The 21,713-nt window shown below is 42.1% G+C and overlaps 1 protein-coding gene across 1 annotated transcript; it reads left to right on the plus strand.

Moving 5' to 3' along the window:
* The first annotated feature begins 6,233 nt into the window (after positions 1–6,233).
* On the plus strand, positions 6,234–11,287 carry LOC107310329 (fatty acid-binding protein 5). The gene is made up of 4 exons (XM_015855878.1): positions 6,234–6,521; positions 8,997–9,169; positions 10,139–10,243; positions 10,387–11,287. Exons 1-4 carry the CDS (start codon positions 6,446–6,448, stop codon positions 10,435–10,437), a joined length of 405 nt encoding a protein of 134 aa, XP_015711364.1. The 5' UTR covers positions 6,234–6,445; the 3' UTR covers positions 10,438–11,287.
* The last annotated feature ends 10,426 nt before the right edge of the window (positions 11,288–21,713 follow it).

Raw genomic sequence — 21,713 nt, forward strand, 5'->3', positions numbered from 1 at the left:
GGTACTGTCCTATTGGGAGGTGTCCTACACATTGTTCATCGGGGGCTTGATTTTTTATTAAACTCTAGTACGTATATTTCCAACATGAATTTGTCAACAGACTTGAGGCACAAACCTGTGTATCTAAAACTAATGTTACTTTACTTTTGCCAAGATTTGTAAGCTAAAAACGTGCATTCTTAACACTGCAAGATACTGAAGCGATAAAACCAAGCACTCTGGGCAAGAGTGTACTCCTCTGATGATTATTATGTTAATATGTAGAAAAGTCCTTTCCCTGTACCATGTAGATAAGGGTACAAATGGGATTTTCAAGTATGTTAAAGATAATCATTAATGAATTTATTCTTTAAGCTTTTCAATAATTTTACTGTAAGCTCTTCATATAGTATCAGATTTTGCTCCTACGTGACTGAATCCTGTGCCCAGTGACCTGCTGCTCTATGTTTCACTGGAAGGTGTGCTTTAGGCAGTGTGAATACAGAGGGTAGTAAGATTGGTTATATCAAACAAGAGGGTTGGATGAGCAATGACTTTGTATGTTGTTATTCCCTGACCCACTAATCCTGATGATAATTCCTCAGCAAAAATGTAGCTGCTTGCCTAAATATAAAAAGAATTTGGGCAGGTCCTTAAGATGCTAGGATTAACTAAATAGAAACACCACACCGTGTAGGATGAGCAGGATGTCTGGTAGCAGGTGATGGCATCAAAATGTCTAGACTTTCAAAACCTGGAGATTTAAAACAATTATTAGAATAATCTCAGACCTGTTTGTCATACAAATACTTCCTTGTCAAAGTACAGGGAAAATAGTACTAAAACACATGAATGTGCTGTTTAGATAACAGCTTCTCCTTCTCCTGACTTGAATCTCTTTCCTTCAAGTACTATTTGATCTCATCCACTCTTTTCCCTCTGGGAGGCCTGAGTCAGTCACCTCTGAGCCTTCCTTACTGTCTGCCACGAACCTGCAGTCGCTTCATAAAATCACACAATAGAATCATGGAATCACCAAAGTTAGGAAATAGCTCTTAAGACCATCCATCCACCTATCACCAATATTTCCCCCTACATCATGTCTCTCAGTACAACATCTAAATATTTACTGAACACCTTAAGGGATTACAGAATGAAGGCTGTGTCCTGAGTTAGGAAGTGTGAAGACAGAAGAGTTCCCATGTAACTTGTTTTGATCATGCTTTCTTGTTTTAAGTTCCAGAGGTATCCGAGAGCAGAGTTAACATGAACTCAGAGACTCTGCACAGCTTTAAACACTTTGTTGTTCACTGGCAGCGTTGCAAGCTGGCATTTTAATGAAGGTGGCTGCATTGGGCTTCCCTGGGAGAGGGAAACTGAACATGCTTATGTATGAAAAGAGCATTTCTTTTAAGGCAAAACAGCTAGAAAAGCAGACTGGCAGGCTTGTTCGTGAATGGAATGCTTGGTCAGTAGGAGCAAAGCCTGGGAAAGGCCCAATCCTTGGTGGACAAACTTTTATGCCTCAGACTGACAATCCCTACATAACAATCAGAGGGCAGGCAGGAGGCAAAGCAGCGTGTTCCTTCCTCACCCCGTTACTACTTCTCTGTTTCTTCTGACCCCTACACTCTTTTCCAGCAGGGAGTGAAACAGCGTGACTGTAAAAATAGCATGGTCAACGTGCAAAGCCAGCAAATTTGTCATCTCAGACACAGTTCTTCCTTAAACTGCGTTCTCATTACTAGTGAATCTGTGTGGTTGAAATTATGTGCAGGAATAAAAGGAACAACAATTATTTTCATTGTTTCTTTTTTTCAAGTCTGTTTTTGTATATGGGACTTTAGAGAACTTGTCTTCAAAATCCATTTCTTGAATATATCCAAGGGTACCTTCTGGAAATGGCAGATTTATGAATTGTACGGTTATTTCTTCCTTCATACAGCTCAGCCCCAAGTTAGACCTGTCTCTATGCGCATACAAGAAGTATAGAAACAGTGCTCAGACTACGGACAATGGACGGCCATGGACAATTTGTAACCATCCCAACCTTTTTCAGTATTGTAATGCCTATGCTGCTTATGAAATTCTGAAGAGAAATATTTATATGAATGTGTGGATGTTTGCTCTTCAGGGTAGATCCTGCTACTGAACAAAGAGGATTTTTCAAAGCTTTCCCAGACAGATGCAAGCTCTGATTCTGAAGTCACCACGAGGTGAACTGGAACTGGGATCAGGTCGTTCTTATCTGAAATGGGGAGAATAAAGCCAGGAGTTGACCTTTCTGGTCACTTCAGGTCCTGGTGCTCTCTCCTATGTCACTTCTGCAGGGTACCAGTGATGAGCCATCACAGCACCAAACTTTACCACCAGTAAGCATTTCCCTTTAAGTTTGCTTTGAGCATGCTGATGACTGTCTGCAGGCCACATGCTGATGCTGACAGTGTGCTAATTGCATTACAGTAATACCCTGCAGCATCAGCAGCCATCCAAGCTCCCATTGGCTTGGCACAGAAGACAGATATGTGTGAGACAGCCCGACCCCAGCAGTGGCAACCAAGAGCCATGGCCACATCCAGGGCAAGGACACCGCAGGCCCACGCTCCTTAGATGAAGCTGTGTTGGCAAGTGAATGGTTTTGTTTTGACGTGGAGCTGGGATGGATTGCACAAAGCCCATTGATAAAACACAGGCTATGCCCGGCTCATTTAGCTTAGAGGTGATGCAATACCTATACACTAGAAGATCTTGATTGTATTGACATACAGGTGGAAACATGTAGGTTCATGTGTTGCTTCATAATCTCTGGCTGACTATTGCCCAAGCTCCTGAGCTGGAGGAAAGCTCACCTATGCCAGCTATGCAACTGCAGCATGCGTTTCATCATGTCTACCCCAGATGACATGGCTGGGAAGTGAAAACCACACTTGTACAAGGAAACAGAAATAAAGCTGTGCCACCTATGCAATTTCTCTCATCCATGCCTTGGGGGTGAGTAACTATTATTCATGTGCTGCTTTAATATTTCTTTTCACAGCTAGCTGTAGGATGAAAAGTAACATTTGGACTGTGCTGGCAATTTTTAAGACTTTCTGAAGGGGTAGTCTTGTCTAGAATAAGGTACCTATAGGAAGGTGAAATGTCTGTGCACTGGAAGGGAAGCAATACCCCTTTTACACAGCCAGGCAAAGCTCAGTTGTATCAGATTGGGTTCCTTCCAGGTTAAACATAAAGGCATTTTAATGAGGAAGAGTCTAGGGAAAAAGTTGAACCTCCTGTGCAACCTCACCAGTGATGTGTTGCAGATGAGAGAGGCGGTGTTCTGCCCTGCCCAAGCAGCAGGTATTATGACTTTCAGAGTCATAATAGGGCTTGGCTTACATGCAATAGGCAAAATAATGGCTACGTGAAGAGAAACCTCAAGCCCTGCTGACCACATCTTCCTGCCTTCATGTCAGATGAAGCATTGCTGCATGATGCCCAAAGGAGTAGGATGAAGGTCTCTTTGCACTCTTCCCTTGGCCCTTTCCTTCACAACTGGTAATAAGAATTGTAATACCCTCCCCTCATGTAAGACGTAAGGACTTGACTACCTTGGGAAAGCATCCTCTCTGGCAGGCCCAAACTGTGGTTGCTTCTGACTGGCTACGTGCCTTCCATGCCACCAGCATTCATGGAAAATTTTATACTTCTCAGTGTTAATTTGATTTTGTTCTCTTAGACTATACATCAGGTGATGTATATTCTAACATCATGAAGAAGAGCACAACTGCTTCCAGAGAACTTCAGCTGTAGGCACTGAAATAGCAATATGTGGCATAGGAATTGAGAACTTTTGGTTGTGAATATATACATTTGCTGCTTCTGTTTGGGTATGTGCAGAAAGGAGAGGATGTTACATCAAAACACACCTGATCATGATCTTAGCCTTAAACCAGATGGGATTTATAGAGCTTTGGGATTTACAGAGACAGATGGCTGAGACCTGAGCATCTCTGAATATCCAACCATTTCATTTTGGCTCTCAAAATAAGGAGCTGCTTTCCATCACCTTTGGAATATTTGTCCAACATACATATTATATTGTAAATAGTAAAAAAATAAAGCATATTTGGTTGTCTGCTCCACTTGTACCTTACCCAAAAGGACACATCTCTGGTCCTTCTAATTAATTCATTTACTTGAGATACCACAAATTTCAGCTCTCTCCTGTTTCAAAGGATTTTTGAGCTGTGGCACAGGCAGTATCACAGTCAGTAAGTCAGTAATGTACATCACTGGGTTAACTGGCAGAACACTCAATTTGGTAAGAACCAAAAGAGGTTGTCACTGAATCCTAACACTCTACTTTTCAGAAAAGAGAGAGAAGAGTCTCTCTCCTTATTCATGCCGTGTATGAACTTACATGCCTAGACCTGAACATTTTGTAAGGAGAGTAAATCAAAACAAATAACTTGTGGGAGGACTGAAAAAGAAATCCAGGAACGTTCCATACAGGTAGGTAGGTGATCCCCATATGCTTCAGATCCAGGAATACTGTCTCACCACTAGATGGAAATAGTGGATTTTACATCTTCTGTTGCGTTAGCAGCACTTACACCTGTGTGTTTACGTATCACAAGCCATCTGCAGGCAGCGCTGCAGAAACGTGGATCAGGAATTCTTTGCTAGCAGAGATGAATGAAAGCCAAGATTTCTGTTTCTAGAAATCATCCCTGTTTTACAAGCCTGAATATTTCCTAATTCCTGAAAGGTGATTAATTTACCCTTTCTGAAAGGAGCTGCAGGACAGGCAGCATTTTGGTTCTGCTAACGTGAATTAGTCCACATCAGCCTGATTTAAAATTTACTCTGATGACTCTTGCACAAGACAGAAAGCAACCAGCCAGGCAGCCGACCAACCAAAAAGCCTACAGAGACAAAAGTGGAAGGAAGCTGAAAGTCTTGTGTTTCAGTGTAGCTGCTTAATGATGAAAAAGCAATGTGGCTTGCTGCCTTATGACAGACGCTACAGCATTGTTTGCTTATTAAAAGAAAACATCTTGCCAGAGAGGCTGAAGGTAATTAAAGGCAGCTCAGTAGGGAAGGTCAGTTAAATAGAAGCCTTAAAATTTCCCAGCTGAAAAAGGAGCTGATTGTGTAGAGTGTGATAAATCTGACCTTTTCTAGAAGGTATTAAACCTTTACACTGATTCGTTTAGCTCTGCTGCATTGCATCACTGCTATGTGCAAATGGAAGCACCAAAACACCCGAGTTCACAGCACCATCTCTGGAACCAGCACAGGGACTTCACTGTCTTACCCACTTTTGATACCTCAGTCTCTAACTCTTCCATAAAGGTACTAACACGGAGCCACCGCTGCTCCACCAAACCCCCACAGGTACCAGGCATGGCTTCAGCTTTTAGTTTGCTGGTCAGGAGGTGGTGGCTCTGAGTTCCATCCATTTGAGTGCATGGTTAAAGGGACAGTGACTGCCATAGGCCTGGAAACCATTCTTTGGGATACACTGGAGTCAGAATATCTGTTGAGACTCAGAAATAGCAGCGCTGTCACAAAATACAACAGTAGGTCTCCCAGTGCACTGACAGCATCTGACTGGCCTCACAGGGCCAACAACTCCATGGATGTTACATGAAAACTGGTGCCAGTTTGCAGCAATGGCAACTGCAGAGCTTTGCTGTCATTAGGGTACTGCAGATGCATTTTCCCTGTGCTAAAGAATGAGGTTGCATGAAGGCTTTTTTTCTTCCTATGTACTGCAGTGATGGTTTGAATAGGAAGGGCCAATAAGCAGTTTTGGAACGCTGAGTCTTTATGGTCTGATTTTTGGGTGGTCCTGGTCGATGACTGTAATGGATCTCTTCCAACAATGGATATCCTGAGCCTATGATTTATTGCTCTGTCTCTGTGCCATATGATGCCCCACGCTCAGTCCTACCTGAAACGTCCCTAAAAACACCACCACCATTACAATGATTTGTAACAAACGGTGCAGTTTAGGATCCAGTGCTCCAGAACGCCTTGCAGCCCAAATTCCGGCAGCCACTTTAGGATCCATTCGCAGCAGGAGGCGCCGGGTGGATTTTTCTTCTTTATCCAAAGAAACGCGCAGGCTGCGACGTCCCCAGAGGTGCCGGCGGCGCTGTGCCCGGCGGCTGCGGGTACCTGCACCGTGGGGCTGCGGGCAGAGAGGTGCGTGCGTGTGCGTGTGCATGGGAGGAGGAGGAGGAGGAGGAAGAGGAGGAAGGGCAGCACTGCGTGCCCGCTCTTGCCGCCGCCGCGGGCGGGACTCTGCGGGCGGGGGCTCGGCGGGGAAGGGGCCGGGGCGCGGCGGGAGCCCCATTGGCTCTCCCCGGCGGCACATGTCCCCAGCCCCGCTATAAAGGCGGCTGCGGCCCCGCTGCTGCCCGTCCTTCTGCTTCTTAGCTTTACAGGGGACGCCGTCACCGCCGCCGTCATCGCCATGGCCATCGACGCGTTTTTAGGCAAATGGTGCCTGGTCTCCAGCGAGGGCTTTGAGGAGTACATGAAGGAGCTGGGTAAGGAGACGGGGGCTCTCCGCCTCGGGCAGGGAGCCCGGCACCCCGCGGCTCGGCCCGGAGCCGCCGCCGAGGCTCTGTCCAAGGTCCGCGGGGGGAATCCGCGGCAGCTCCGGGGTCCGCGCCCCGATTCCGGCATTCCACCTCCTCATCGTCGTCGTACCGATGTCGGAAATCTCGTCCTAAAATGCATTATTTCTTTATTTCTCCCGCACCGCGGGCAGGTGCTGGTGCCGCCAGGCACATCCCCACCGCTCCCCCTCCCGCCGGCCTCCTGGCCCGGATTACCGCCCGGCACAGCTCCTCCCTCCCCGGCCGTGCCGCGGACGGAGCGGGGTCGGCTCGGCGCGGGGGATGCGGCCGCTGGTCGAGGCCTCCAGCCGGGCGGGTGCGACCCAAAGCGGATCAGCTGCACGTGGTACCCCGGGCTGGCCTCGTTCCGTGGGCCGCTCTGTGCGCACAGCACCCGGCGAGCTGTCCGCAGCCCCGAGCTGCAGCGCTATGGTGCTGAATCCAGAGCGGTGTCCTGCATCCCCCTGAGCATCCGGACTGACGGGTGATAGACAGTGTCTGTGCACTTAGAAGCTGTTGTTTTCTGCGCTGATTCACGGCTGAAGGCTGGGATGCTTTCTGAAGAAGGGGGAGATTTTGCCTATGAAGGAATTTAGGTCAGGCGTTCTTCATGCGAAATACAAAAAGCATCGCTACGGTTATGCTGTGCGGGCAATGGCGGCTGTGATCGCGTTTGTGATGCTTGACAGTGTGTAGTAGGTGTGAGCTGAGAAAACCTGGGCTGAGCCTCTCGGCAGGCTGTGATGGAGGCGATTCAGACATTTGAGCTGGGCTCAGCTCAACTGCATTAGGATGCTGTGGTGCTAAACAGGAGCTGCAGCTTCACATAGGAATGAAGTGGGGTGATTCCAGAGCACCTCCTGTGTGCAGGTGGTCGCTTTTCTTTGTTACAACTGCAATTCGGGCAGGTTGCTGACTGCTTAGGAAGCTCTGCCCACGATCCTGCTGAGATGTGCTGTGAGATTCTGCAGATTGTGCTCAGTCAGTGCAGGAGACAATTCCAAGACGAGGATGTTTGCATTTCACTGCTTGCCCCATGGACTGCCTCTGCTCACCTCTAGCTGGATTTCAAGGGGTAGCTGATCCATATCTCACCCTGGACTGGACAACAGCAAAGGGATGGGAGGGGGTCACCGTGCCAGTACCTTCCAGTTCCACCTGAACACCCAGACGCAGGAGGACCACTCTGTGCTCTGCAGCTTGTGCTCATGGCTCACTCCTGGAATCTTGTCTGATTCTGGAGAAGCAGCAGCTGGGAGTTTCTTTCTTAAGTTTGCACCTCCCAAGGAAATTGTATTCTTTGTTTCATGGACTCAACCCTCACCCAAGCATCCTGTGCACTGCAGCATGGGGCTTAGATGTACATGACAGCACTTCTAACTGTGCGCCCGCTTGGTGGCACTTCTTGATCCATTTGGCTGCTTATCAACTCTTGGTACAGATCTGTATTCTCCCATTCAGCGGAGTCCGGTTTGTTGCTTGAATACCCTCTTATTTCTATCTTCATCCTTCAGATCAAAAAGACTCAAGCAAAGCACACAACCCCTGAGCACACACAAGGGCTGAGGCAGGGGGAATCTTTCATGTGCCGGAGCATTTTGAGGACAAGAGTCTCTGCTTTATACCCATAATGTGTTGAATTTCCAGTCATTTTCAAAGGTCCTGCCTACAAGTTGCCTGAGAGCAGCGTTTCATGTAATGGGAGTGTTTCCATTCAGAATTCAGTATTTTGGAGACAGGAAATAGGGGGTGATGTTTTATTAAAAATGGCATGTTTGCCATCATGTATAGCATGACTGAAGACTGACTCTTAATTTGAAATAAATGTGCAAGTGGATTCACCCATCAGTTAATTCTATAAAACGTACATGCCCAACCCTCTGGTTTTATGGTCTTGTTTCCCTACAAAAGAAATAATAAATGTTCTGTTACTTGCATATATTAACTATATTATATATTTTATATGCAGCCCAAGACAATTTCTCTTCACTCAGTGCAGTCCAGGCAAGCCAAAAGGTTGGACACCCATTCTTCAAAGCATTCAGAACATGATTTTCTTTTTATATTTGTTGATGCTTTTGTGTTTCTTTTCCTGTTTAATACTTACTTCTATTTGGAAAAAAAATATCAATGCTGAGTTTCAGGACATTTGTGAGTCCTCTAAAGCACAACAGATTTAGCTGTAGCAATTTGAGGAAGCTAAGGAATAACCCTGCAAACAATCTTTTTTCCTTTCCCATCAGTGGATGATTTAAAGCATCCTATTTCTTTGGAACTCTTGAGCTTTGGTTCTCAAGCATACTTGAGTGCCTAATTAAATGGGACTTAAGTATTTGAATTCCTGTGTGGCCCTAAGCCTTAGGGTTTAACTGACTTTGTGACAATGTGCCTCTTGCCTTTCAGGTGTGGGTATGGCCATGAGAAAAATGGGAAGTATGGCGAAACCAGATGTTTACATCATTAAGGACGGGGATACAATCACTGTGAAAACAGAAAGCACCTTCAAAACTTCACAGTTCAGCTTCAAGATTGGTGAGAAGTTTGAAGAAAACACATTAGATGGCAGAAAAACTCAGGTGGGTATTCTAGACTTTCTGTTGAATAAACACAGTTCTTTGGGTGTTTTGTGGATGGAGGCACTATTTAGAAGCCAGCTTTGGCATTCCTGCTAACAGTGCTTTTATTTGATGAACAGCAGTCACTGTAAGTATTGAAATCAATTGATTTTTTCTGGATCAAGCAGTTTCCAAAGAGGGAAAATGCTGAAACTAATCTTGTCTTGTGTACTGTTGTCTCCAATTTGTTAGACAAGCATTGTGTTAGTAAAACTAACAGACCTTTAAATCCATTTTAAAGCCAAATGCCACTTTTATTGGAAGCCTATGGAAAAAATCCAATTGATGTTTAATCAGAGGCAGTGCAGCCCTGCAGCTGACCTGACTGCTCAACCTCTCCTATTTGCATAACAAGAGACTAGCTCAGTATGCAGGGACTATACACTAGGCAAAAATGTGAATAACAGTCCCTAGTCACCACTTTAGTAAGGCAACAAAAGCTTCTCTTTGCACTGAGTAGGGAGAATATTAACCCAAAAGGAAGTTGAACACAAAGAAACCCTCAACTATGTCTCTTTTATCTACTTGTGTGAGTGCTCTCTATGTACCATTCCCCATCTCTTCAACCACATGCTGGCAATCCATCTATTTTTGCAAGATCAAATAAATGTTGTACAAAAGCACAAAGCCCTTTCACAAAGACATGAACAGGGAACGTCATCTGCTCTTGTTATTGAAGTTGTGCATGCTGTCAAAGGTCTGCTGTATGCAGGAATGTGTCAGAGCAGGAAGTGAACAGTCAGCTAATATAAGAAGAGGATCAATAAAAAAAAATCAAGATAATATCCTGGCTTTGTAGATTTCAGTGGCAAAATTATTATAGAGTGAACTGGAGTGGGAATTTTTCCTTCTGAAGAAAGTAGGTTGGACAGCATCAGCCTTCATGAAATGATGCCAGTAAAATATTAACACTCAGATTCTGTTTTTCAGACACTTGTCAGCTTAAAAGATGATGGGTCATTGATCCAGGAGCAAGAATGGGATGGCAAGAAGACCATAATAACACGGAAACTTGTGGATGGACAGTTGGTGGTGGTGAGTTCAGCCTTGCTACCCAATTTGAGTGCTGCCAGCCAGTGGCCTGAAACAAAACTCTGAAAATCCTGAGCTGCAGCCTTTTCGCCTTCATTCTGCACCAAGGCGAGGCAAATGAATGAATTCATTTCTTTATCTTCTAGGAATGTGACATGAATGGTGTCAAGTGCGTTAGAGTCTACCAGAAGGCATGAGGACGTCTTCGGATTCAGTAGGAACTTGCTACAAACAACTCAGTCCAGTGGACAGAGCTCCTCTACACTCCATCATTTCCTTTTCCCTGTTTTCTAGTATTTCAATGGACTGAGTAGCTGAGTGCAATCCTTTTTAAAAGCCGTGATGTAACTATTATGTAACTATTCTGAACTTATGAGGCTATTAAATAAAATTTTCAAATATATTAAGTGCAAATGTTGTTACTGTAGTATAATTTTAAAGTGAGGCTTTCTAATAGCTCGGTTTGGTTTTAGGCTCTGCTACAAACCGCCTTCTCTTCAAGATAATGCAAATAATGGTAATGAACAGTTAATAGTGGACTAAATTTTAACGAGCCTTCTCATCTTAAATGGCTAAGGTAGTAAAATCTGAAACAGGAAGGGAAACATTCTAAGTTCAGGCCCTACAGTTGTTTCTATCTTATACCTTACAAAGTAAACAGAATGCACTGGTATAAATAAGATAAACCTTGTTGGCCTATAGATAGAGGAATGTATTTTCAGGGATTGGTTTGTGTTTTTTTTCCATGTTTGAAACCCACAACTTTCTTATCTGAAAAAAATAGATACACTAGTGAACCAATAGACATGATAACTTAAGTAAACATGTAAGTACTTTGCTTCAAGAAGGCCTTAATTTGAGTGTGCTCTCTGTTTTCCTAGCAAAATTCATATCTCCTGCCAAGTAACGTTCTAAAACCTCTTAACCAGAACCTGCTGAAATACTGCCTAAAACTTAAAGCCTCATTTTATTTTTTATGAACTGACTTGAAACACCTACAAATTGAGTTTATATGCTTTAAAGTGCCACAATAAATACTCAGAAATATCAGTGTCTTGAATATTACTTTTACTCTGGTTGGGAAATGGAGCCTATGATACTACTTTTCTTCCAAGCAGTTGTCAGATTGAACTAAATTATAAGGTTTAGATGATGTTTGGTCACACCAGATAAACATTCCCTAAGTGTGAAACAGTTTAGTGCCAGGTGATGGGGAGATTTCTATCAAATTCAGAAGTCTGGATGATCCTGAAGTTGTGTGCTTTGAGTTTGCAGGATCAGTCACTGTAGATTCCACTGCAGAATCCAACTTCCAGTCTATTGTTTTTTCTTAGCTGCTCACTTTATCTACTGTATTATTGAATTCACCCTAACAGCAGGAAATTCTAATCTCTATGTTCTCTGTGTTGAAGAGAAACTTAGTAAGTTTGTGACCAGAAATAGACTAAATAGGGATGGGAAAACAGATGCAGCAACCCATGGCATGGTATGACAGAGCATTGGAACAGGCTGCCTGGAGAGGTGGTGGAGTCTCTTTCCTTGGAGATGCTTAAGACCCATGTGGCCTCTTTCCTGTGCAACCTACTGTAGGGAACCCGATTTGGCAGGGGTTTGGACTTTGTCTCCAGAGGTCCCTTCCATCCCTATGATTCTGTCATTATGTGATATGATATGACCACAGGGAAGTGGTCATGAACTCTGAGCTTGCTGGAGTTTGAGAAGCATCTGGACAATGCTCTCAGATACACAGTCTGATTTTTGGGTGGTCCTGCCAGGAGCTGGACTCGATGATCCTTACGGGTCTCTTCAAATGTGGGATATTCTGTGATTCTATGAGTCTTTATGAAAAACATTCCTCCCTTCCAAAAGAAGCAGAACACTGCTGCTTTGAGTGGGGCATTACACCTTCCCAGTGGTCACTGGTCTATCACTTTCTGCTGCTTGTTTACTCTGTACTGTTAACTGTTTATCTTTCATTTGAATGGGAAAAGCATGCAATATCTTTTATAGGACATCCGTTCTGATTATGGTGAGATCATTTCTTGTAAAACAAAAGGCAGAAGAGAATCTTTTTGGAGTGATTTCCTATGGAAACAGGGCTTGTATATGTGTATGTGTGTGAGTTTCCCTGCCTCTGATTTCAGCCACATGTGAAGTAGAGGCTAGAGGTCCCAAGGATAATAAATCTTCTACAAATGTCATGCAAATAAGAGGCCTGATAAAGGAGATTGGCCATTAAAGTGCCTTGATGATGGAAAGACTTCACACGGAAGTCGCAGTTTAACATTAAATAGAAGAAAAACAACATAAGCTTTTTCAGCACGCATAAGCTACTTCAGATATGAAAGCTAAGCAGCTGGAAGACATAGATCAACAGGAAACCAGAATTCTTTAGAACTAATTTCCCTACTTAGGCTTAAGTATTTGTTTGCTTTATTCTGAAGTTAGCTTCAGCCTCTATTGCTTGTGACTTCAATGTAAACATACTATGACCCGGAACTACCATATATATATATATGCAACCCATCTGTATTAGACTAGATGATTATGTAGTTACAACAATTTTTTATTTTTTTTCCCCCCAATATATATTTTTGAGGGTTTTGAGGTGGTAGTTTTGAAAAGGGGTGTAAAATTAAGCTTTTTAGCAATTCAGAGCTGTTATTCTGCCATGTTAAGGAAATACATTATCTGAGCTTCCCAGGAACACTAATGAGATGGTCCAATGTTTTGAGTTGAGGGTACTGGCTCTATACAGTTCTCAGATTATCAAAGATTTCCCTATTATGGTCTGGTTCTATTTCAGAATCCTACTTTATTTAAGTATCCTACTCTGCCTGCTCTCTCTACGATTAATACTGGCCTTTCCTTTTCCTCCTCCCCCACCCCCTCCACCATATGTATGCACTCCAGATCAAAGTTTTTTAACAAAACAAAGTAAGTGATGGGAAATCTAAGTTTTCAGAGGTTACGGTCCCAATGTTAGCTGTCAGCTGTCCTAAGAAAAGGCAGTGATTATTTTTTCAAGTGTGGAGGTCAAATGTAGGAAGACCATTTTGCTGTGCCAGTGACTACTTCAACAATATTAACTGTGAATCAAACATTCTAAAAGAAAATAAGTCATTGAATAGGTACTCAATTTCTTTCAAGTTATAACCAAAAATCTAATATAGTCCAGTGAGTATAAACAATAAACTCTTAACTTATTTCAATCTAATATATTTTATTGACTGTAAAGTTGTTCATTCAAAGCAACTCTTCAACTCAGAAGATGTAAAGAAGTAAAGTGCTCCATTTCAACTTAGCTCATGGTGTCAGCCTGTGCTGGTTCTGGCTGTAGGGGAGTTAATCTCCAGCTCAGACACCTGCAGATTTTACATCCAAAAAATCATTATTTCTTTATGAAGCAACAGCTTGGATTCTACCTGAAGCTGTTGTGCAAATATAAAAGCAGGAAGGCAGGCCGACTCTGATCAATCCTTTATTGTCAACTCCTTCCCTGATTGCATGGTTACACAATTAAGGCTTTAGAAAAAATGTACACTGCACTGACTATGTGTACTTGTAGGGGAAAAAATCCCACATGGTTTGAGAGCAAACGGGAGTAACTTAACATATATTACTTGTTCTTTGATGCCTTGTTTCAGTCCCATTGTTCAGCCCTGAGAGGACTTAGAACTATTTTGGAGACAGTCCAGCATCTGTGTAAACAAATTTTGTCCCATGATTCTCCTTGTCTGGCTTTGGCTTTTCAGCCCTTATGCATCAAATTAAGATTTTGTTGACACTTCCCAGAATGGTTTTATTTTATGCTATTATTTCAGAGGAAAAGGAAACACTATTAGAGCCCACACTCCCAAGAGTGAATTTAATTTCCTTTCCAGTGAAAATGTTTCCAAAATAATTATCTCTATCAGATGTTCTTAGTTGCACCCTGGACGTATTTGCAGGTAAAGTCAGTTGTAGTCTCAGAATAAACATAAAGCTTCAGTAACAAATGTAATATGTGCAAGCTAAATAATGTCCCGCAAAAATTGACTGAACCCCAAATATTATGATTAAGAGTTAAAAATAAAATGTTTATCATTAATCACAGATGTACATTCCCAAATTAAACACCAGAAGAGAAATGTTCTACTCTGAGGATCGTGTTAACTACATATCTAGAACTGCTCATTTGCTTCCACATGTATAGAACTTGATCCTATTGGAAGTTCAAAATTAACAAGTCTACTTTCAGAAAAGTGCTTTTGTCTCTAAGGGTGCAGCTCATATTATTGTGCAGTGAAGTGTCAAACAGAAAACTGAGGGACCAAGCGCAGATTTCAGTCTGGGGTTGTGGTACACAGTGACATGAGGAAAGAGTTTGCTGCAGCACAGCTCAGGGGCATGTCATGCTGTGGTTTGATGTCTTCTGAGGATATGTTATATTGTCATATATGGCAAATAGCAGATGTGAAATCATAAAGAATAGAGCAACCTGTGACTCCTGACCTCAACAGCATCCTTGAACTGAGATCAAATGGAGTTTCTAGAAACACCTGGATTATGTGGACTCTCTAGCTGCATGGAAACTTGAGTCAAGGGAACCTTAAGGTCCTTACACTAGAAACACAGCTAGGCCTTTGTTATGGTTTTGCAATTTAATTGCATAGGTAACCCAGAGAAGTAGGAGTAGGAAGTATTCCCATTTTATTGCAGAGTGAAAATAAGTTATTATTAATGCTTTTCCTCTTCAAAATGTATAAAGCTGTAATTAATACTGGGATTTGCTATCAGTACCTTTTATTACTCATCTTTACTCATTCTCCTAAACCACCTGGCTTTGTACAGCTTTTCATAGAACTGTAGAATGATTTAGATTGGAAGGGACCTCTAAGATCACCTGGTTCCAATTGGCAGGGACACCTCATGCCAGACCAGGTTGCTTACAGCCCAATCCAGCCTGGCCTTGAGTGTTTATGGGGAGGGAGCATCTGCAGCCTCACTGGGCAACCTGTTCCAGTGTCTCACCACCCTCACAGCAAAGAAGGAATTCCTAATATCTAGCATAAATCCACCCCCTTCCCGTTTAAAAAAAGTGGTTTAAGAAACCACAGATGCCTCAGTCCTTTCCCTTTGTCATGTATTTCCACACCACAGTTTGTACTTATCTGAGCCTCTCTGGGTGTTTGCTTTCTTCATAGCGATTATTCGTTTTTCATGTTAGGATTATCAGATTACTTTGATTTAGATTCTGAATGCCCAGAAGGAGTTAATAAAGGTAGTAATAAATACAGCAGCATCTTGTCCAGCTTCTCTTTCTCTTTCTTTCTTTCTCTCTCTCTCTCTCTCTCTCTCTCTCTCTCCCTCTACTGCCTTATTTTTTCCCCGTGGCTTTTTCTTCCTGTTTTTCACCACTGAGAGAATGAAGAACACTGAGTGTCCAGCAATGTTATCCAGTGGTAGTCCTGCTGATAGTTGGATTTTCATTCACTATATGGTTGAGCAACATCAACCCCAGATTTATATAACTGAAAAGTTTAACTATTCTGCTGTTCTCATCTGAATCCTGGGAGAAATATTCAGACCTGCATATGAAAAGGTAATTACGTGCTGCCACAGCAGATAGACCACGTGTACTTTGCTCCTATGCTTGTGCTGACATTTTATTAAGCACAGTTTTCTCCAACATTTAGCCCTGACCTAAGAAAGAAGATAAATGTGCTTTCCCAAAAATGGATTCTTTACTGAACTGAGTTAATTTTTAGTAGTGACAATGATACTATCATCTGACTGTGGTTTATGATAATCAAATGAAGTAAACAGTCTGAAAGTAGAAGAGATATAGATTTGAAAGATGGCAGACTTGGTGGATAAAGGAATTGGTGAGTTTCAGTCAATGGGCCAGTGTCTAGGTGGAGACCAGTGACAAGTGGTGTTCCTCAGGAGCTGGTACAGAGACCAGAACTGTATATAATCTTTGTCAGTGACACAGACAGTTGCATTGAGTGTGCCCTGATCAAGGGCTAATAACATCAAGCTGCGTGGTGCAGTCAACACACTGAAAAGAAAGGATGCCGTACACAGCTATATCCTAGCTTTTAACTTTGTCACTTGAGTTTTTGTTCCACTTCCATGACCTTCATAAATCCAATATTTTGCTCCACATTGAGAGATTTCTCTGCTCCCGTTCCACTTTTATTTACATTTCAGGAGAACATTATCACTTTCTCAAAACATATTCTACAGATTTTACTAAGGAGTTAATTGTTGCTTTCAGGCTGACACACACTGAGCTGGATTCCTACTGAGATCAAGGACTAAGCATGTTTATCAGTGAGGCACTGATGCCGTCTTATGAAGTGACAGCCTTATATACCAACAGAAGTCTTTGTACTTGCTTCAGTAGGTTTGGATTGGGCTTTAGTAACTGAAAGCTAAAATGAGGGATCAAGAATAAATGATTGATTTTAAGACATGTTATTGACTCTTTATAAGATCCTTTTTGACTTTTGTAGTACTCGTGTTGACAATAGAGTTCACTGGGAATACAGTTTGATCAAAAAGTTAATGCTGCTAGTTTTGTCTATTTACTTATTTATTCTGATGGGTCAATTGGGCTAATATACACAACCAAAATGGGAAATCACCATTACCAGTATGGTTTTATTACACTGTCACTGTATTATTTTTGGAATAAAACCTATAAATAATGTGTGGAAATGCAGTAGAGACCAAAATACATGTTAATTTCTTAGTGCTATTCAACTACAGTATCATGGAGAAAATATTTCCCTTACATTGTTTATTGGCCTTGAATAGTGTCAACAGATATTACTGGGGAAGATATTCAGTTGCATTTTACAATAACATTTCATTGATAACTTCAGTAATGTTGTGATTACATGTAAACACAGAAAAATACTTTAAGATCTAATGCCTCTCTTTTTTTTTTTTTTTAGTTTAATGCTTATTGGAACATTTTCAGAAGAAAACAGCAATAAAACATTATACAATATTGTTGATCATGCCTATACAGTTACTTCATATCAGTGAATAGAAAGCAGTGACAGTGGTCAGGGTATTTGTACTACGTATATAGGTTTGACTGAAACAAAACACTGTTTGACTGAGCAAATTAGCTACAAAACACCATTTTTCAACATAGTCACCAGTATTATCTATGCCCTTTTTCCGGCAAGGAACAAGAGCCTCCATGCTGCACTCATGAAATCTGCATTGCTGTATGAAACACGGCTTTTCTTTCACACCACTGCTGAAACTTGCCACTCACTGCCTCACTGTGCTAACAAATATCCACTGCTTGGTCTTTACTGAGATGAATGTTCAGCAAGCCCTGGTCTCCATCATATAAGTAGATACGAGTGCCAACATTCACATTAAGGTCTTCTTGCCACTGTTAACAAGTGGACCTTTGGTGGCAAATCCGTCTCTTGAGTTTATATTTCACCTTCCCTACAGGCTCTGCCTCTGCATACAGGACAACTCCATCTGACCATCTGCTATCTGCATTGCTGATAAAAAACATGGACTGTTAAGATCTTAGAATCAAAATGATTACTTCTCCAGGTCCTGTTTAGTCTGCACCTCTATAAGGCAGAGTGTAGTTGGACTTGAGTTATATCACAGCAGCATGATGAGGCTGACCCCATCGCTGGTGGTGCTGTGCCCTCTCTATAAAGCAACTGTGATTCTCTGCTGACCCAACAGGTCATAATTTCTTGGCTTCCCTGCAAGCCTGAGGGTTCGTTCACATGGGAAAATGAGAGTGTGGTACTGAGTGAACAGAATCAATCCAGTTTCCATTTTTAACTGAATCCTGAATAGTTTTACTCCCACCACCAGATGTATTACTTTTCCATATGACGAGTATTTACTCCTATAACTGATGGCATACAGCCTACACCTTGGTTACCATGGGAGATCTGTTTTCTTCCTGCCATTGTTGTAGAAGCAGTCTCACAAAACACATTTATTTCTCTTACAGCCTTCTACAAAGGACGCCTAACAATGGTTTGTCAGGCAAGAAACTGGACCTAAGCAGTTCAGGGAAAATGACTTTGCAAAGTCTGAGTGTAGCTTTGGGAGTGGCATAGGATGTCTTGCTCTAATACTTCTTCTAGAGACTTAAATCTTGCAGTTACTTGCATTTAAGCTTTATCCTTTAATTGGGAAATATAGCCATAGCATCTGATGGGAGTTACGACACCTGTGTTACACTGGAGTCAGATACATCTCACCTAACCTAACCTGAAGCACCCAGCTGGGTTCTGCTCCTGCAGAGGCAGTGATGGGGGGCAGACATGACCTGGAAATACCAGATGGCAGAGTTTGTGCAGTAATCAGTCAGATGCAAAGTCCATTGCAAATGTATTTTGTTGTCTTCCAGAGACATACATTCATGCAGTGCAACGCTTGAAGCCATGCTATAGTAGGAGGTACACACAAACTCATTACCTGACGAATCTCACAGAAGCTGTGTGAATCACACCACGTACTCCAATTCATGAGTCACACTAAGTATATACAAGCCATGCATATATAAATGTATATGTATAAGCACTGTTTTAATAGGTCTGTTATCTAGCTGTGCAAACTTGCTTAGCTATGAAATATACTGGCTTTGTTTTATGTTATCCCTTTTTAAACACCTTCAGATGAGTAGTTTGAGTTAAGAGACAACTGCATAGGAATTATCAGTCTTCTATTATTATTTTACTTGTCTCTGGGAAAGGTTTGCACAATTATGCATTCAACTGTTTTGATTTCTGCTATTGACTGCTCAAAGATATCACGTGGTTATCTCCATCATCAAAAGCAGTTTTCTTCCAGGAATCTCCAACATAGAAGGAACAAGACATTTTGCATGCTTGAGTCACTAGCCTGGATGAATGGTGAAAAGCCATGCTTTGCAGAAGTAAGCAGGCTGTGGCTTTCTAGGTTCAGGCTCCCGGGTAGCCAGCTAGCACATTTTATGCTGCGTAGTCATTGCATCTTTCCATGACTCCCAATAGACTTGATATGTATCAGACAGATGTTCTCTTGATCTTCTTTTTACAGAGTTCACATAATGCAAGGGATCTTGTTAAGGATGTCAAAGCAGGATTCTTCACATAGCAGTTTAGAGCACCTAAGGTCTGAATCTACAGCCTGGGAATCATCCATGTTTTTTGGTTGATTATAGGGAAAGTCTTGGGTGGTGGTACATTTAATGTGTTTCATTTAATGGATGACTTTGTACAGACCCCACAGTAAACTATATTCCTATGCTGTATTCCTATGCTGTCCTTTACAGCATAGGAAGTTCCGCATGAATGTGCAGAAGAACTTCTTTACAATGAGGGTGATGGAGCACTGGAACAGGCTGCCCAGGGAGGTGGTGGAGTCTCCTTCTCTGGAGATATTCAAGACCTGCCTGGACACCTACCTGTGCAACCTGGTGTAGGGAACCTGCTTTTGCAGGGGGGTTGGACTCGATGATCTCTAGAGGTCCCTTCCAACCCCTACAATTCTGTGATTCTGTGAAACTATATTCCTCCCAACACCCCTCACCCTCCTCCTTCCATGATGTGAGATTGCATGAATCATTGGAACTGATCTGTCCCAGGTGTGTCTTTGTGTTGTCCCTGTAATGCAAAGTTGATGCCATCACCCACAGCTTCTGTGCTCACTTCCTTTGTCACAAACAGGATTTAAGCCTAAGCGTCTTACCCAACCACCCATAACCATCCAATCTTACCCCACCTCATAAGTTTTCATAGAGCTTAACTTTTCCATTGCTTATGTTATTTGGTACAAAGAGCCTCTGTCTCAGACAGATGTGCAGCATATCCAGAGAAGAAATTTGCTCAGGAGCATCTTTTTAATCTTTTTTCTTAAATATTAACTATCTTCCAGCAGGTGATACTGGATCCCTCCTTCCTCTCCCTTACATGCCCACCATTTCCTTTTCCTCTAAAATATTTGCATTTTTTCCCAGGACCACTAGATGTCACAAGTACTCACATCTAAACTATAAAATACTCTCAAATATAATCCTGGAGATCTGATAGTTTCCTTATTTTTATGGAGTCTGGCAAGAAGTGGGACATAGACTTGCTCTAAACATGGGTGTTCCTGGACCTAATGATGATAATAAAATAATTTGGCTGTGTCATGCTGATGCTTCTTGAGCAGCTCTGTAGTGCTTCATGTCAAACATTTGGAGTACAAGGGAATTATGTCTCTCACTGAAATGCCTTAATTCAGCTAAAAATTGAAAAATAATCCATTGGATGTCATATGAAGGATCAACAGAGTACATCTAATACCAGAAAGTATGCTGGTGAAACAGGATGTGCAGAAGTTGAACACAGAAAGAGTTCTACCCTGAAGAACTTATGGTGAAGGAACAGAACAACACTCAGGTTAAATTTAGATGACTTTCAAACTCAAATGGAGTAATCTGTGCCACTAATGAGACATATCTTCCTCTTTTCTGCACCCTTATTCCCATCTGTCTGCTTATAAACTCATCAATCATTCCTGTCTAGCAGTATGAGTTCTACACTATCTGAGAGGATGTATTCTCAGCTTCCCAGTTTGACTCAGAGCACACTGCTGGCTGACTCTGGGAGCCTGAGACACTGACCTTTCTTGGAAACTATATTTCACATTTTCAAACGTTACAAAACGTGTTTGTTAGCTTTCTTTTCCTTAACTCTGTAAAATCACTTTTTCTTTACTTTTTAATTGCAGGTAGACCTTTCCATGTCTAAATGTTCTTTCCTTCTGAAAAATCAGTCCCAGCACTCCACCACCACACAGTGCATCCACATCCACATATACTGTCGTCTGCCCTTTTGTTGCACCACCATACGTTGTGCTGATTAATGAACATGTTCTGTCTTCCCTTGGGCCCCGTTGCTGTCACGGACAGCAGAGCTCAGAGCTGCCCTCAGTTCCCTGTGTAGAGCAGCAGCCACCACAGGGTACATAACACTGGAGGAAGTAAAGACCACTCACTCAAAGATAAAGACTGACGTCACCACATAGCTGTGAGTTATTGCTTAATGAAACAGCATCATGCTCATTAATCATACTGCACAGTGCACTACCGGTCAAATTAATCATTTGTGTAAGACAGATAATTTGGTCTCAAATGGACTGTTTAAAATGAATGCTGAATGTTCCTAACTGTTATTAAGTAGCCACCTGCTTCGCATTTATGACATTACACTTTGTGTATTGTTGCAATAATCTAAACTGTGTTTAAAGGTAAAGTCCAATTCCAGATAATGTTTTTTTAATAACCTACTGTGTAATCAGAAACAATCAATTATGGCTGGAGGTAATTACAATGTTGAATCATTTTCTTACAACAACATTTAAATAAAAAATCAGATTGATACAGAAAGATTTGAAACTTCACCTGTATTTAGATGAAGGTGTGTCCTAAACCATAATAGGTGCAATTACAGAGATAAGATTA

Source organism: Coturnix japonica, chromosome 2, assembly GCF_001577835.2.
Source record: "Coturnix japonica isolate 7356 chromosome 2, Coturnix japonica 2.1, whole genome shotgun sequence".
NCBI classification, from domain to species: domain Eukaryota; kingdom Metazoa; phylum Chordata; class Aves; order Galliformes; family Phasianidae; genus Coturnix; species Coturnix japonica.